This window comes from Vombatus ursinus, unplaced genomic scaffold, assembly GCF_900497805.2.
Source record: "Vombatus ursinus unplaced genomic scaffold, bare-nosed wombat genome assembly UNPS02014825.1, whole genome shotgun sequence".
Lineage (NCBI taxonomy): Eukaryota > Metazoa > Chordata > Mammalia > Diprotodontia > Vombatidae > Vombatus > Vombatus ursinus.
This window is the reverse complement of record NW_020954603.1, coordinates 86,390-100,863: the sequence shown is the minus strand read 5'-3', so window position 1 is coordinate 100,863 and position 14,474 is coordinate 86,390. Positions and strand designations below refer to the sequence as shown.

The following is a 14,474-nucleotide window of genomic DNA, read 5'->3' as shown; positions in this document are numbered from 1 at the left end:
TATATATACACACATACATACATAGTTTTCAACATTCACTTTTATAAAATTTTGAGTTCCAAATTTTTTCTCTTTCCCTCCTTCCCAAGACGGCAAGCAATCTGCTCTAGATTATACATGTACAATCATATTAAACATATTTCCACATTAGTCATGTTGTGAAAGAAGAATCAGAGCAAAAGGGGAAAACCATGAGAAAGGAAAAAAAAGTCAAAATAGTCTGCTTCAATCTGCGTTCAGACTCTACAATTCTTTCTCAGGATGTGAATAGCATTTTCCATCGTGAGTCCTTTGGAATTGTCTTAGATTATTGTATTGCTGAGAAGAACTAAGTCTATTGTAGTTGATCATTGCACAGTGTTGCTGTTACTGTGTACGATGTTCTCCTGGTTTGAGGTCAAGAAATATTACTCATTATACATATGAAGTCATGTAAAACATTTCCATATTAGCCATGTTGCAAAAAAAAATGAAATAAAAAGCAAAAAACATAAAGAAAGTGAAAAAATATATTTTAATCTGCACTCAATTCATCTGTTCTCTCTCTGGAAGTGGATAGCATTTTTTATCATGGGTCCTTTGGAGTTGTCTTGTATCATTGTCTTGATCAGAGTAGCTAAATCTTTCACAGTTAATCATTCCTATAATATTGCTGTTACCTTGTACAGTGCTGTCCTAGTTCTGCTCATTGCATTTTATGTCACTTCATGTAAGTCTTCCTGGGGTATTTTGAAACCATGCTGCTTGGCGACAACTTTCTTATGACACAGTCATATTCTATCACAGTCATAAACTAAAGTAGCAAGAATTAAAAGAAAAGTAGGAAATTGGGAAAAAAATCTTAGCAGTTTCTCAGATAAAGGTCTTATTTCTCAAATATATAGGGAATTGAGCCAAATTTATAAAAATAAGAACTATTCTCTGGTTGATAAATGGGATTAATCAGTTTTCAGAGAAAGAAATGAAAGCTATTTATAATCATATGAAAAAATGCTCTAAATCACTAATAATTAGAGAAATGCAAATTAAAACAACTATGAGGCACCACCTCACAACACATCAGATTATCTTAATGTGACAGAAAAGGAAATTGACACATGCTGAAGGGGATGTAGAAAAATAGGGACACTAATGGATTGTTGGTAGAGCTGTGAACCGGTCCAGCCATTCTGGAGAGCAATTTGGGTCTATGCCCAATGGGCTGTAAAGCTATGCATACCCTTTGACCCAGCAATACCACTCCTAGATCTGTAAACCAAAGAGATCAAAGAAAAAGGAAATGTCCCATGGTTGTTGTGAGGATAAAGTAGGATAATATTTATAACGTGCTTTGCAAACCTTGAAGCATTTATATTGATATCATTGTAAGCTGTTAGCCAATGCACCACATTGCCTCTTTTGATGGAATGTTAGGGGATCTGAGAACTCAGAGAAATAAAATAAGATTTTGTATTTTGAATAAAATAAAATTTCTGTAACATAGAAACATGTCTTTCTCAAGTGGTTACAATAATGTCTCCCTTTTTGAGGCTCTTTTTTGGGTGGAAGTGGCCCATGAAAAAAGAGCCTGGCCGCTAAGAGCTGAATGGGCCTGCAGTGGTGTGATGCTAACTCTCTGATAACCCCAGAAGGATTTGCTTAGAGCCGGAACAACTAAGAGCAAGGACTTTAATCTGGAAAGATTGCAGACAATAGGGACAGGTTGTCCAGGCCCAAGGCCTTCTTTGGGAACAAGAAAGTTATTGCTGTGTATATGGGCCAGTGATATGTGCACAAATTGGAGGTGTTTGTTATGTGCAGTTTTCTGAGTCTCCCTTAATCTCTGTCTCTGTCTCTGTCTCTCTCTCACACACACACACACACACACACACACACACACACACTCACACTCTCTCTCTCTCTCTCCCTCCCTCCCTCTCTCTCTCTCTCTCAGATTTTGTGGTTCTTGAAGTGGCCAGATGCCTTGCCTTTCAGCCATCACTAAAACCAAACAGTTGACCCTCCCTCTGTCCCCCCACTCTCACTGCATTGGTTTGTATTTTTCTTGTCCTTGCTTTTTGAACATAGGCTATGCCAATTGGACTACATTTCTTCCCCCTATGGTCTTTCTGTATTGACCCCTCTTTCCCACTTCTGTCTATCTGTTGCTGTCCAGGTCATCAGGGTCTTACTGAACATGAAGTCAGGACCCTGCCTTTGTATGGAAGTGGACATCAACCTCTGAACGAAGTTCAATGTGCTACTCTTAGAAGCTGGCCACTAGGGCTTTCGGCATCAGACTCTTCTCCCGGAACAGGGAGGAAATCAGAACTCCTTCCCAGAGTCAAAGAAACAAACCCCTCTCTCTTCAGATCTTTGGCTCTTAAGGGATGAAAGAAAAGAATCTGGACAATTACATTTCAGCCAAGGGAGAGCCCGGTAGCTCTTCTCTGAAAATTCAAGACCTTGAGGATGAGGCCAGGGGGTGGGCGATGGCAGCAGCTCATATTGAGATCTTCTACCAAGTATAGTGTAGCTGTATGCCTTTCTGTTGTAGTCCTTTCTTTAATACTTGTCTTCATGACGTGTCCACATGCATCTGTGAAGTCTGGGAGTACCTGGGAAAAAGCCATGTAGCTGCCAGTGAGTTCCTCCTGGCTCACATGGCCATGGATTCCCTCTAAGTCCTATGTAGCCCATTTCTGGAAACAAGCCCAGGATTTGGAGGAATATGAAAAATCATGGCATGTTGACTGGATTATCATCTCCATGAAGATGATTCTCTTGATTGATTTGTCAATCCTAACTTCCCCGCTGGCCTCCAGTCTCACATCTCCAACTACCTGTTAGACATCTCAGATAGGATGTCTTATGGACAGGATGTCTTAACCTTAACAGTTCCAAAATTGGACTCATTATTTTTCCTCCCAAGCCCTCCCCTCTTTCAAACTTCCCAGTTAATGTCAAGGGCACCACTGTCCTCCAGTATCCCAAGCACAAAACCCAAGTATCCTCCTTGACTGCCCCACCCCACCCCACCCCATCCAAACTGCTGCCTGTCGATATTACCATCATACCGTCCCTTGGCTACTCCCCTTTCATTCCTCTGACGCTGCCAATCTCTCATAATCTCGTAGCTGTACTGTTGCAGTAGCCTGCTGCTTGGTCAGCCTGCCTCATGTGTCTCCTCACTCCAGTCCATCCAATATCCACCCAGCTGTTAAATTGATCTTCCCAAAGTGCAAGCCTGACCTTGTCATTCCCGTATTCAGTCAACTCCAGCAACTCTCTCTGGCTTCCAGGATCAAATACAAAGTCCTCTGTTTGGCCCTTTCTGACCTTTCCAGTCTTCTTACACCTTACACCGTTCCCATTCCCATATACGGGGAGGGGGGAGGGGGGCAATGACACTGGCCTCCTTTCTATTCCCTGAACAAAAGCTGCGTCTCCTAACTATGAGTCTTCCCTCTGGCTGTCCCCTCCCCCATGCCTGGAATGCCCTCCCTTCTCAGCTCTGCTTCCTGACTTCCCTTCAAGTCTCAGCTAAAATCTCACTTTCTACAAGAAGCCTTTGTTCATCCTTTTTTAATGCTGTCTGAAATTTATCTTGTACATCCGTTTGTACATAATCATTTGCATGTCGTCTCCTCCATTAGACTTTGAGCTCCTTGAGAGCAGGGACTATCATTGGCCTTTCTGTGTGTCCCCAGTGCTTAGCACAGGACCTGGCATGTAGTGGGCACTTAATAAATGTTAATTAACTGACTGAATCAAAGAACATTAATAGATGTTGAATGGATGTTATGTAGAATTGTTGTCATGAGGTTAGTACTTCCTCTGCTTAGAAGTCTCAGGGAAAATGTAATAAGCAAACTCATCTAGCATCATTCCTTCATTTTATCCTTTCATTTGTTTCACTCATTCACACTTTCATTCAGCATTTATTTTCTGAGCACTTAGTGTATATATGGTTTGTGCTAAGCAACATTGTGGGGCATACACACATGAACAAAGCATGTACCCTGCCTTCAGAACTTAATTGCATGGTGTCACAAGCAGCTTAATTATATCTAACAAACTTTGATTCTTTTCCCCCCTGTTTTGCAGTATATCAACTGTGGAAACCTGGAACAGCTCCTGGACAGTGACCAGCACCTACCCTGGACTGTGAGAGTGAAGCTGGCATGTGATATAGCCATGGGCCTTCGCTACCTTCACTTTAAGGGCATCTTCCATCGGGACCTCACATCTAAGGTACAAAGGGTAAATCTTTTGAAGGATTTCCCCTGTCTTCTGACTGACAGGCATGACTGTATTGTGTCTTTTTTCTAGTCAGAGTGCTTTATAATGGTCATAGAATCCCAGAGCAGGGTGGAAACCTGGAGTCAATAAATCAGTTCGGCCAGTGTTAATTAAATGCCTACTATGTACCAGATATCATACTAATTACTGGGAATACAAAAAGGGCAAAAACAGCTTTGTCCTCAAGGAGCTCACATTTCAGAAGGAGAGACAACATGCAAACAATGGGCATATATAAGATATATTCAGGTTAAATTGGAGTTGATATCAGAAGAAAGGGATTAGCATTGAGGGGAGGGATTGGGAAAGGATTCTTAGAAAAGCTGGAATTTGAGCTGAGTCCTGAAAAAAAGCCAGGGAAGCCAGGAGGTGGAGATTAGGAAGGAGAGCATGCCAGGGTGGGGGACAGCCTGAAGTCAGGAGAGGGGTGGAGTGTTGGTCAGGTGTGATAACTAGCAGGAAGGGTAGTGTCACTGGATAAGAGTAAAGAAGACAGGAAGGGGCGTGTGTGTGTGTGTGTGTGTGTGTATAGGACTTTGAATACCAATCAGAGACAGTTTGACAGCTAAGTGGAAGATGGGTTTAAATAAGGAGACACGGGAGGCAGGGCATCTAACCAGCAGGTTATTACCTGGTCCAGGCAGGCAGTGATAAAGGCCTGTACTAAAGTGGCAGCTTTCTGGGGAGAGAAGAGGCTGTAGCTGAGATGCTGTGAAGAAAGACAGTAGTTGGTCACAGAATATAACATGGTTTCATAGCCCTTTGGGCTTAGTTCCAAACCACTCTCCAGAATGGTTGGACCAGTTCACAACTCCACCAACAGTGCATTAGTGTCCCAATTTTCCCCAATTCCCACCAACATTTGTCATTTTCCTTTTCTGTCATATTAACCAATCTGGTAGGTATGAGGTGTTTGCATGTTGTTGTTATGTCCCCTACTAGACTGTGAGTTTCTTGAGAGCAGAGATGGTCTTTTGCATTTCTTTATCTCCCCAGCCCCTGGCACATAGTAGGCACTTAATAAGTGCTAGCTGACTGACCAATAGCTGGGGTGAGTTGTGGAAGTTAGTATGAAGGTCTTCTTACCAGCTTTCAAGATGTAGAGAGAACTGAGGATTTTAATGTGCTGTCTTGTCTTACTTTTGACCAAGGCTCTTTGAGCCTAAGACTTGGAGCTCACATTCAGATTCAGGAGCCCTTGTGCCTCACAAATTGCAGCTAGCCCTGGCCAGAGGATAACCAAGGAGGGCTTCCTTCTTTTGAGATTCTTCTCCCTTCAGTTTGTCCCAGGCAAAATGGAGATAATAATAGCACCTATGTCCTGGGGTTTGTTGTGAGGATCAAGTCAAATAATAGAGTGTTTTACAAATCTTAAAGTACTGTGTACATCCTGATGATGATGATGATGGTGATGGTGATGGTTATGGTGATGATGATGTAATTTTCCCTAAGGCCTGGGATCCTTTGATCCCAGGATCACGGTCAGCAGTAAGGCGTTTTTTCATTCTTTGTCCTTCTGGACCTCTCTAGAGCAATCTTTGACACTTTGAATCAGTCATTTCTTCTTGATATTCTCTTCTCTGTAGGTTTTCATGACACTATTTTCTCCTGATTCTCCTCCTACCTGACTGCTCCTCAGCCTCCTTTACTGGATCTTCATTCAGGTCGTGCCTGAATCAGGTCAGCGTCTTCCTGGGCTTTTTTGGGGGCCCTCTACTTCTTTCCCCCTTTACTATTCCTCACTTAGTGATTTCATCAACTTCCATGAATTTAGTTATCATCTCTATGCTGAGGATTCTCAGATCTGCTTTATCTAGCCCCCGTCTCTCCTAACCTCTTGTCTCTTATCTCTAGTTACCTATTGGACGTTTCAAACAGGATGTTCCATAGCCATTCTGAACTTGATGTGTCCAGAACTGAACTAATTTTCTTTTCCCTTCTCCCAACCCTCTTTCTAACTTTTCTGTTAATGTAGATGGTGGCACCATTCTGCCAGTCGTCCGATTCAAAACCTAGGTGTCATTCTTGACTCCATTCTCTCCCACCCCCCTCCCAGTATCCAACAGTTGCCAAAGTCTTGTTGATTTTACCTTCTTAACATTTCTCCTGTGTAGCTTCTTCTCTCCTCTAGCATTGCTACCACTCTCACGCAGATACTCATCACTTCACCACTGGACTATTGCCATGATCTTATGGCTATTCTTCCTGCCTCAAGTCTGTCCCTACTCTAGTCTGTCCTCCACTCAGATGTCATTATTTTCCTAAAGAACTGGTCTGATCGTGGCACTCCACTATTCAGTAGACTCCAGGAGCTCTCTATTACTTCCAGGATCAGTATAAACTCTCCTGTTTGAATTTGTAAATCCTTCATAACCTGGCCCCTTCCTACATTCAGGTCTCCTTATACTTTTCTCCCTCCACATACTCTTCAGTCCCTTGACACTGGCCTTCTGGTCATCCCTCCTGTAAGACCCTCCATCGCCCAATTCTGCCTGATTCCTGGCTACCCTCCATGCCTGGAATTCTCACCCTCCTCATTTCTCTCTCCTGGTTTCTCTGGCTTCCTTCAGGTCCCAGCAAAAATTCTACCTTGTACAGGAAGCCTTTCCTGACTCGCCTTAATGCTAGTGTCTATCCTAAGTTGATTATTTTCAATTTCTCCTATGTGTAGCTTGTTTAGATGTAATTGTTTGCATATTTCCTCACCCGTTAACTGTGAGCTCTTCAAGAGCAGGGACTGTGTACTTACTTTTCTTTGCATTACCAGCCTTAGCACAGTGCCTGGCATATACTTGGTATGCATAACAAATGCTCGTCAGCTTGCTGATAATACCTATTTAACACTCAGTGTGTCTAGTCCTGCACAAGAGGTTGTGGAGGACCAGTGACAGGAAGACACTCTGCCGGCTCTTGAACTCCTGGTCTTCTAGAGACCTGAGTTCGTCAGAATGGGATGGAATGAAGTGGACAGTGTGCTGCACTCTGTCATCTGGACTGCAAGGAGAAGGTCATCTGGGGATCTCCGAGGCTGAGAGCAAGCTTGGGGTTTCTCTGAGGCCTCCTGCTGCTCAGCGCTGGCCACTGCCTTGACCATCTGTGAGGTCAAGTTGGAGCCTTCCTGATCACCTTGGCGAGATTTACAGTTTTATTTTCTTTGCAACCTCATGGCTTTTGGTAGTCCCTTTAATGGGGAGAGAATGGAGAAAATGCCTTCAGTGACTGAGGCCCAGCCCCCGAACTGTTCTGCCTCAGTTTTGCTGATGACTTGCGTAATCAACTAAGCTCTCTTTGGGCCTCCAGTGAGCCCACTGGAGAGCAGGGGCTGTTTTTTGCCTTTCTTTATATCTCCAGTACACAGTACACAGAGCACAGCGCCTGGCTCATGATAGGTGCTTTATAAATGCTTTATTGATTTGACTTCTCCTCCAATTCTGACTTTATAGGGAAGACAAGTCAGGTCATATCATATCAGAGCTATTAATGGACATAAATTCCAATGTTCCCTGTTGCTTTGTAATGCAATGAAATATTAATAGCTAAAATACAAAGCTTTATAGTTTGCAAAATGTTTTAGAAATCTCTTATTTGATCCTCACAACCACCATATGAGGCAGGTTTTATTATTCTCATTTTACAGATGAGGAAACTGAGGCTGTGAGAAGTGAAGTGACTTGGAATCAGGAAGACTTAGGTTCAAATCCTGACTCATACACTTAATAGTTGTGTAAGGGGGCTGGACTCAATAACCTCTGTTGTCTGATCCAGCCCTAAATCTGCTCAGGGTCATACCCAAACATTTAGTAAGTATCTAGAGCAGGATTTGAACTCAGTTCTTCCTTAATCCAAGTCTAGCATTCAAACTCCTCCTTCAGGTAGAGACATGATGTCAGAGAGAGAGGTGAGAAATAACTTTTTTTCACATTACTTAGAAGTCTTTGACAGCGTGAAGACTAGAACCGAGGATCAGTTAATCAACAAGTATTAAGTGCCTGCTGTGAGCCAGGCACACTTTTAAGCAACTGGGAGTACAAACACAAAGGAGATAACAGCTGCTGTGGTGAGCTTACCTTCTATTGAGGGAGACCCCATATATATCTATGAGCGTGTATATGCACATATATGCATACATGTTCATAAATGTGTGTGTGTGTAGAGAGAGAGAGAGAATGTGTGCACGTCCGGGCAAGCTCCCACCAGAAGGCATTTCCTGAAGGCAATTCCCTGAGCTGAAGAAAGAGGGATTTTATGAGGCAGAGGTGAGGAGGGTTCCAGGCTTGGGGACAGCCAGTGCAAAGGCGTGGAGATAAGAGGTAGAACAGTGTGTTTTGGTAACAGAAGAAATGCCAACTTGGCTGGACAGTGGAGTGTGGAAGGGAAGAGTCATGTATAATGAGAAGCCTAACAGAGACTTTTCTGTTTTATGTTAGAGGCAGTAGGGAGCTACTGGGGAGTGGGGACAGGGGTGATCTGATCAGATCTGCACAGGAAAAATCACTGGCGTCTGAGTGGAAGATGGATCCTACGTGCAGCTCAAACTTCCTCTGTGTGTTGGCTCCTCCATTAGAATGTAAACTCCTCAGGGGGCAGCTAAGTGGTACAGTGGATAGAGCACCAGCCCAGGAGTCAGGAGGACCTGAGTTCAAATCTGATCTCAGACCAGATATTTGACACTTACTAGCTGTGTGACCCTGGGCAAGTCACTTAACCCCAATTGCCTCACCAAAACACAAAACAAAGAAAAAAAAAATGGAATGTAAACTCCTCGAGAGCAAGCACTGTCTTACTGTTCTAGTTGTACTCACAGCTTATCAGAGTGCCTGGCATATAATTAATGCTGAATAAATACTTTGTCATTCACTCATTCATTGGAGTTTGGAGAGACTTGAGGCGGGAAGACCAATTAGGAGGGTACTTTAATAGTCCAGGTGAGAGGTGATAAGGGCATGAGCTAGGGGATGAGCTTTGTGAGTAGAGAGGAGGGATCAGTTGCAAAAGCTGTTGTGCAACTAGAAGCAGAAAGATTTGGCAGCTGATTAGACATGTGGAATGAATGAGAGTGAGGAGTTCATAATACCAAGGTTATGTGTCTGGGATCCTGGAAGAATGGTGCTGACTTCAATAGATATAGGGAAGTTTGGAAAGGAGGGTGAGGGCAAGTGTCTGAGGGGAGGAGATAATATAAATCCTGTTTGGTTTATTTTGAATTTGAAATGTCACTGGGACACCCCATAGGCAGCTGGCGGTGTGAGGGTCAGGAAAGAGGCTGGGGCTAGATCTATATATGTGAGAATCATCTGTTCAGAGATGATGATTAAACCCATCCAGGTGCTCTTATGGGAAAGTGCTGTACTAGCTTCCATGAAGTATTCAGAGGCCAGAGGAAGGCCTCTACCACGAATGGGAGGAAAGAATTCCCAGCAACAAGGGATTGTGAGTTATTCCTTTGCTACATGGGATCTCTGGGCTTGAGCCTGATTTCCCTTTTCCTTTGTATGTACTTGTGGGAGAAGGTATCACTGACTTTTGATAGGAATATTTGTACCAACTTAGTAAATGTTTATTTCTAAAAGCTATTTAAGGTCGGCTCATTAAAGTGATTCTCAACTGATAATTTTAGGGAGAAGCACACCAGAGGAGGCTTAAGCACGTGACATTAGAGAATCACCCCTGATCCCTCAGGGGGTCCCCTCTAAAACCCTGAGTGGTTGATGGAGCCACGCTCTGGGGACCTGACTCTTCAGTTGAGAGGGGGAGCAAGGATCTGCAGAGCTTATGTGGCCTACGTATACAAGATACTGCTGTTGTTGTTTACTTGTTTCAGTCATGTCCAACTCTTCATGACCCCGTTGGAGGTTTTCTTGGCAATACACAAGATATAAACTGTTTAATGAAAGATAATCTCAGAGGAAGACACTATCAAATGGGCAGATGAGAAGGCCTTCTGTACAAGATGTGGTTTGAACTGAGCCTTAAGGAAGCCAGGGAATCTAGGAGGGAGAAGGGAGAAGGGACAGTATTCCAAGCACAGGGGACAGGAAATGGGAGTGTTAATGTGTAAGGAACAGCAAATGGACTAGGGCAGCTCAGTCAGAGTATGGGTGTAATAAGACTAGAAATTTAGGAAGGAGCCAGGTGTGAATGGCTTTAAAAGGCAGATGACTGTATTTGATCTAGCATTCATATTTCAGCCCTTAGCACAGTGCCTGGCACATAGTAGGTGCTTATTACATGCTTGTTTACTGACAAACCAATCCTGGAGGGATCCCTGTTAAGGAGCCACTGGAGTTATTTGGGGGTGGGGTGGAGGAGGGGTGACTTAATCAGATCTGCACTATTGAAGGGGTAAGCTGGCCTCATGAAGCAGCTCCCAAACTAGCTGATGTACAAGTTCTCCTCCTCAGATAATCAACACAGCTGGCCTTGGGTTGCTCCGGGCAAGAGTTGCAGGCCCTCTCTGGAAAGGCTAGTTTCCCTTCTCTTACTACCCATTTCCTTCTGTAGGCCATATGCTCTGCTCACTGGAATAACTTACTTCTCCTTTTTCATGTTGGACTTTATGGCTTGGACTGTCCTCTGAGACAGATTTTGCTCCAGGAAGAACCACATAAACATGGCAGTCACAGGTTCCTTTGTGCTCATTGGAGGCCCCTGGCAACCATGTAGGCATAAGGTCTGTTAGACTAACAGGCATGTCAGAGTTACATCATCTGAAGGGCAGAGTGGGCCTGGGGGCGGGGCATGTGGATTGATTAGCTGGGGCACTGGGGAATCTGGATCTTCTCCAGGGAAATAGATGGAGGTGTAATTGGCCAGGAGACATAACCAATATGGTCCTGCCATTGAGTAGTGTGCGGGGTGTTGAGCTAGTTCTTTCACCTCAGGGTCTAAGTTTCCCAATCTGTAAAATAAGATTAAACTTAGACGGTAACCAGTGTTCCTTCTAATTTCAAATCCTTTGACCATATTGGTTTATTTCATTGCCCCTCTTAATTGGGGCTTTCAGGCTGATTCTCTGGAATCAGAAAACCCAGCCTAAAGTTGACTCAGTGATTAATTAGCCAGCCAACTAATTGAATTAGTTATTGATAGGAATGTGGACTGGACTGGCAATTAGCATTGCTTTAGGGAGTGTCCAGTGAGGAAATTTCCTCTATCAGTACAGATCGGGACCTTGTCTTCAGCTTCTGGACTGAGAGGGTTGCCAAAGACACTGAAAAGTTAAAGGGTGTGTGTAGGCCCCCCCAGCCAACATAGACAGGTAGTGATTCAGGGCCATTATTTGTTATCAGCTCTTCCTACTAGATGGCAGTCTCCAAAGGCAGGGGCTGTGGCCCCATCCCTTTTGTGTCTCCTTCTAAAGGCCTCCTGAAGACCCTGGGAAGTTCAGTGATTCAGGTATTGGACTCCTGGGAATGTGTGAAGACCTCTCAGGGCTTTGTCTCTTAGGCACCTCGTACAGCATGACGCAGGTGTTCCATAAACGTTTGTGGAGCCGAGATAGAATCTGCCAGGTTAGCATGACATCTGCTGTCATCTCCTTGTCCTGAAGAGAAGCCAGGGCTTCCTAGGGTCTTCAGGAAATAGAGTTTCCTGCCAGGCAGCCACAGATTTTAGGCTGAAATCACATGATATTAATGGGCAGGCTTGAAATGGAAGGCACTGCCTTAAAAGCTATAGGGCACCTCTTTGTTGGAAGTCTCCAAATGTTAGTTGACCTCTTGTTGGAAATGCATTCTTCATCATGTCTGGGCTGCTTGAAGGTACCTTCTTGCTCTTAGATTCTGTGAGTCTGTATGCTGGCAAGCCAGGGAGATAAGAAACAGGTGAAGAAGAGTCGCAAAATCTCAGAATTCAGGGGAAAAGAGCTCAAAGGCCCCTGAGATCTGGAGTTGTGAGGGCTCTGAAAGGTCATCTGACTCAGCCTCCTCATTGTACAGAGGAGAAAACTGAGTCCCAACGAAGGGAGAGTGACTTAATTTAAAGTCACACAGGCAATAAAGTAGCATGATCAGGATTTGAATCCAGAATCTTGGGCTCCACATCCAGTGTCCTTTTCATTACATTGGGCTTTACAGAATGAGTAGAACTTGGAAAAGTGAGAAGAAAGTGAGCAGGGAACATGCTAAGCCAGTAGATGGGGGTGGACAAAGATGAGGCACAAAGCATCCCTATGGCGCATAGGGCATAGGGTTGATGTCCAAGAGGCTACTGCTATTTATATGCAAGTGCCAGTAGCCACTGAGGCTGCAGCATGGAGCCTACATCCTGGATATCGCCCCTTTGGCTCTTTTCTGAGATCAGATCATTCAGACAACTTGTGTTCATCTTTTAGCAGTGGGGCCACTGTGGCTGTAGCTGTGGCCCAAGTCTATACTCTTTCCGTTGGGGCCCTTCTCATTTTTGGACACTCCCATGGCTGATGGAAGTCTCACGTGGGAGTAATCAGCACTCCTCCAAGGAGCCTACGGATTTGCCAACTGCAGCTTCACAGCTCCACTCACATCCCACTTTCTTTTTTTTTTTTTTAATTTAGTTAGGCAAGGGAGTTAAGTGGCTTGCTCAGGGTCACACAGCTAGTAAGTGTTATGTGTCTAAGGCCGAATTTGAACTCAGGTCCTACTGAATCCAGGGCCAGTGCTCTATCCACTGCGCCACCTCGATGCCCCTACATTCCACTTTTGTGGGATTTCCTAAGAGCCTTGAGTACTAGTAGGTTTTTAGGAGTGTGTGTGTGTGTGTGTGTGTGTGTGTGTGTGTGTGTGTGTGTGCGTGCGTGCGTATACATGCCTCTTTCTGTAATGCCCCTGTGTGTAATGAGCAGAAGAGGCCATTGCTTTTGAAAGCCATTTTCTCAGCAAGGGCAGTTCTTCAAAAGTGAGACCACTGCTGGCAGTAGGTACCCGGCCCTTTGCTAGCCAGGCTTGGCTGCCTTCATCCTGTGCCTTTGATGACTTGGAGGCTGCTGGCTGCAGGAACCTTAATCCATCCCATTCATTTTATGGAGAAGGGGATTGATGCTCCGATACGCTCAGGTGCTGCCCAGGATTATACAGCTGGCAAGTGGCAGAGCCGGAGGTAGGGTTCCTGGGTTCACCTCCAAACCCTGCTGCAGATGTGGAGCTCCAACGAAAAGTTACAGAATTGAGCCTGCCCTTTGACCCAGCAATACTGCTGGTAGTTCTGTAACCCCAAGAGAAAAAGAAAGAGAAAAATGACTCATCTGCACAAAAGTACTTAGAACAGCTCTTTTGGTAGAAGCAAAGAACTGGTAACTAAAAATTATGAAATATAAATTGTGAAATATAAAATGTAATGGAATATAATTATGCTGTAAGAAATGATGAAAAGGATGGTTTCAGAGGAATCTGGACGAAACTTTGTATGAACTGATGCAGAATGAAGTGAGCCAAACCAGGAGAACAGTTTATATAATGACGACATTGTAAAAATAAACATGGCCTTGGAAAGATCTAGGAACTCTGATCAATGCAGTGATCAGCCACAGTTCCAGAGGACCAATGAAGCATGTTCCTTACCTGTGGACATAGAGGTAGTAGATACAGGAGCTGGCATGAGAATTATGTTTTTGGAAATAGCCAGTGCAGGAATTTGTTTCGCTTGACTACGCATATGTGTTGCTAGGATTTAGTGTTTGTTTTTTCCTAATAGGGGAAGATGGGAGGGAGAAAAAATAAATTTTTATTTACTGAAAAAAAAATTAAAAAAAAATTCTGCTCAAAATATACCTGCATGCTTCCTTTCCAGATACTCCCACATGCTAGAGCCCTTTCTGTCCCCCAGATTTGCTTGTATTTATTTTATATATATTTTTCAAGACACAGATAGGTGATACAATGGATAAAGTGATATGCCTAGAGTCAAGAAGGCCTGAGTTCAAGTCTGGCCCCAGGCATAGCTTTGTGACCCTGGAAAAGTCACTTAACCACTATCTGCCTCAGTTTCCTCAACTGTTAAATGGAAATAATAACAGACCCTGCCTTCCCAGATTCTTGTGAGGATCAAATGAAATAATATCCATAAAGCACTTAGTACAGTGCCTGGCACTTAGTAAATGCTTAATAAATGCTTCATTCCTTCCTTCCTTCCTCCCTCCCTCCCCTCCCTTCCTTCCTCCCTCCCTCCCTCCCCTCCCTTCCTTCCTTTCCCTCCCTCCCTTCCTTCCTTTCCCTCCC

At 44.0% G+C, this 14,474-nt stretch overlaps 1 protein-coding gene and 1 pseudogene across 1 annotated transcript in view; both read left to right on the top strand.

The window, feature by feature from the left end:
• LOC114024824 overlaps positions 1-4,174 on the top strand; it is a 12,450-nt pseudogene extending 8,276 nt beyond the window's left edge.
• TESK2 (testis associated actin remodelling kinase 2) overlaps positions 1-14,474 on the top strand; it is a 149,525-nt gene that overhangs the window by 118,929 nt on the left and 16,122 nt on the right. Inside the window, exon 5 of the mRNA XM_027837977.1 lies at positions 4,087-4,233. Within this exon, the coding sequence (XP_027693778.1) occupies positions 4,087-4,233 (147 nt within the window). The remainder of the gene's footprint in view (positions 1-4,086; positions 4,234-14,474) is intronic.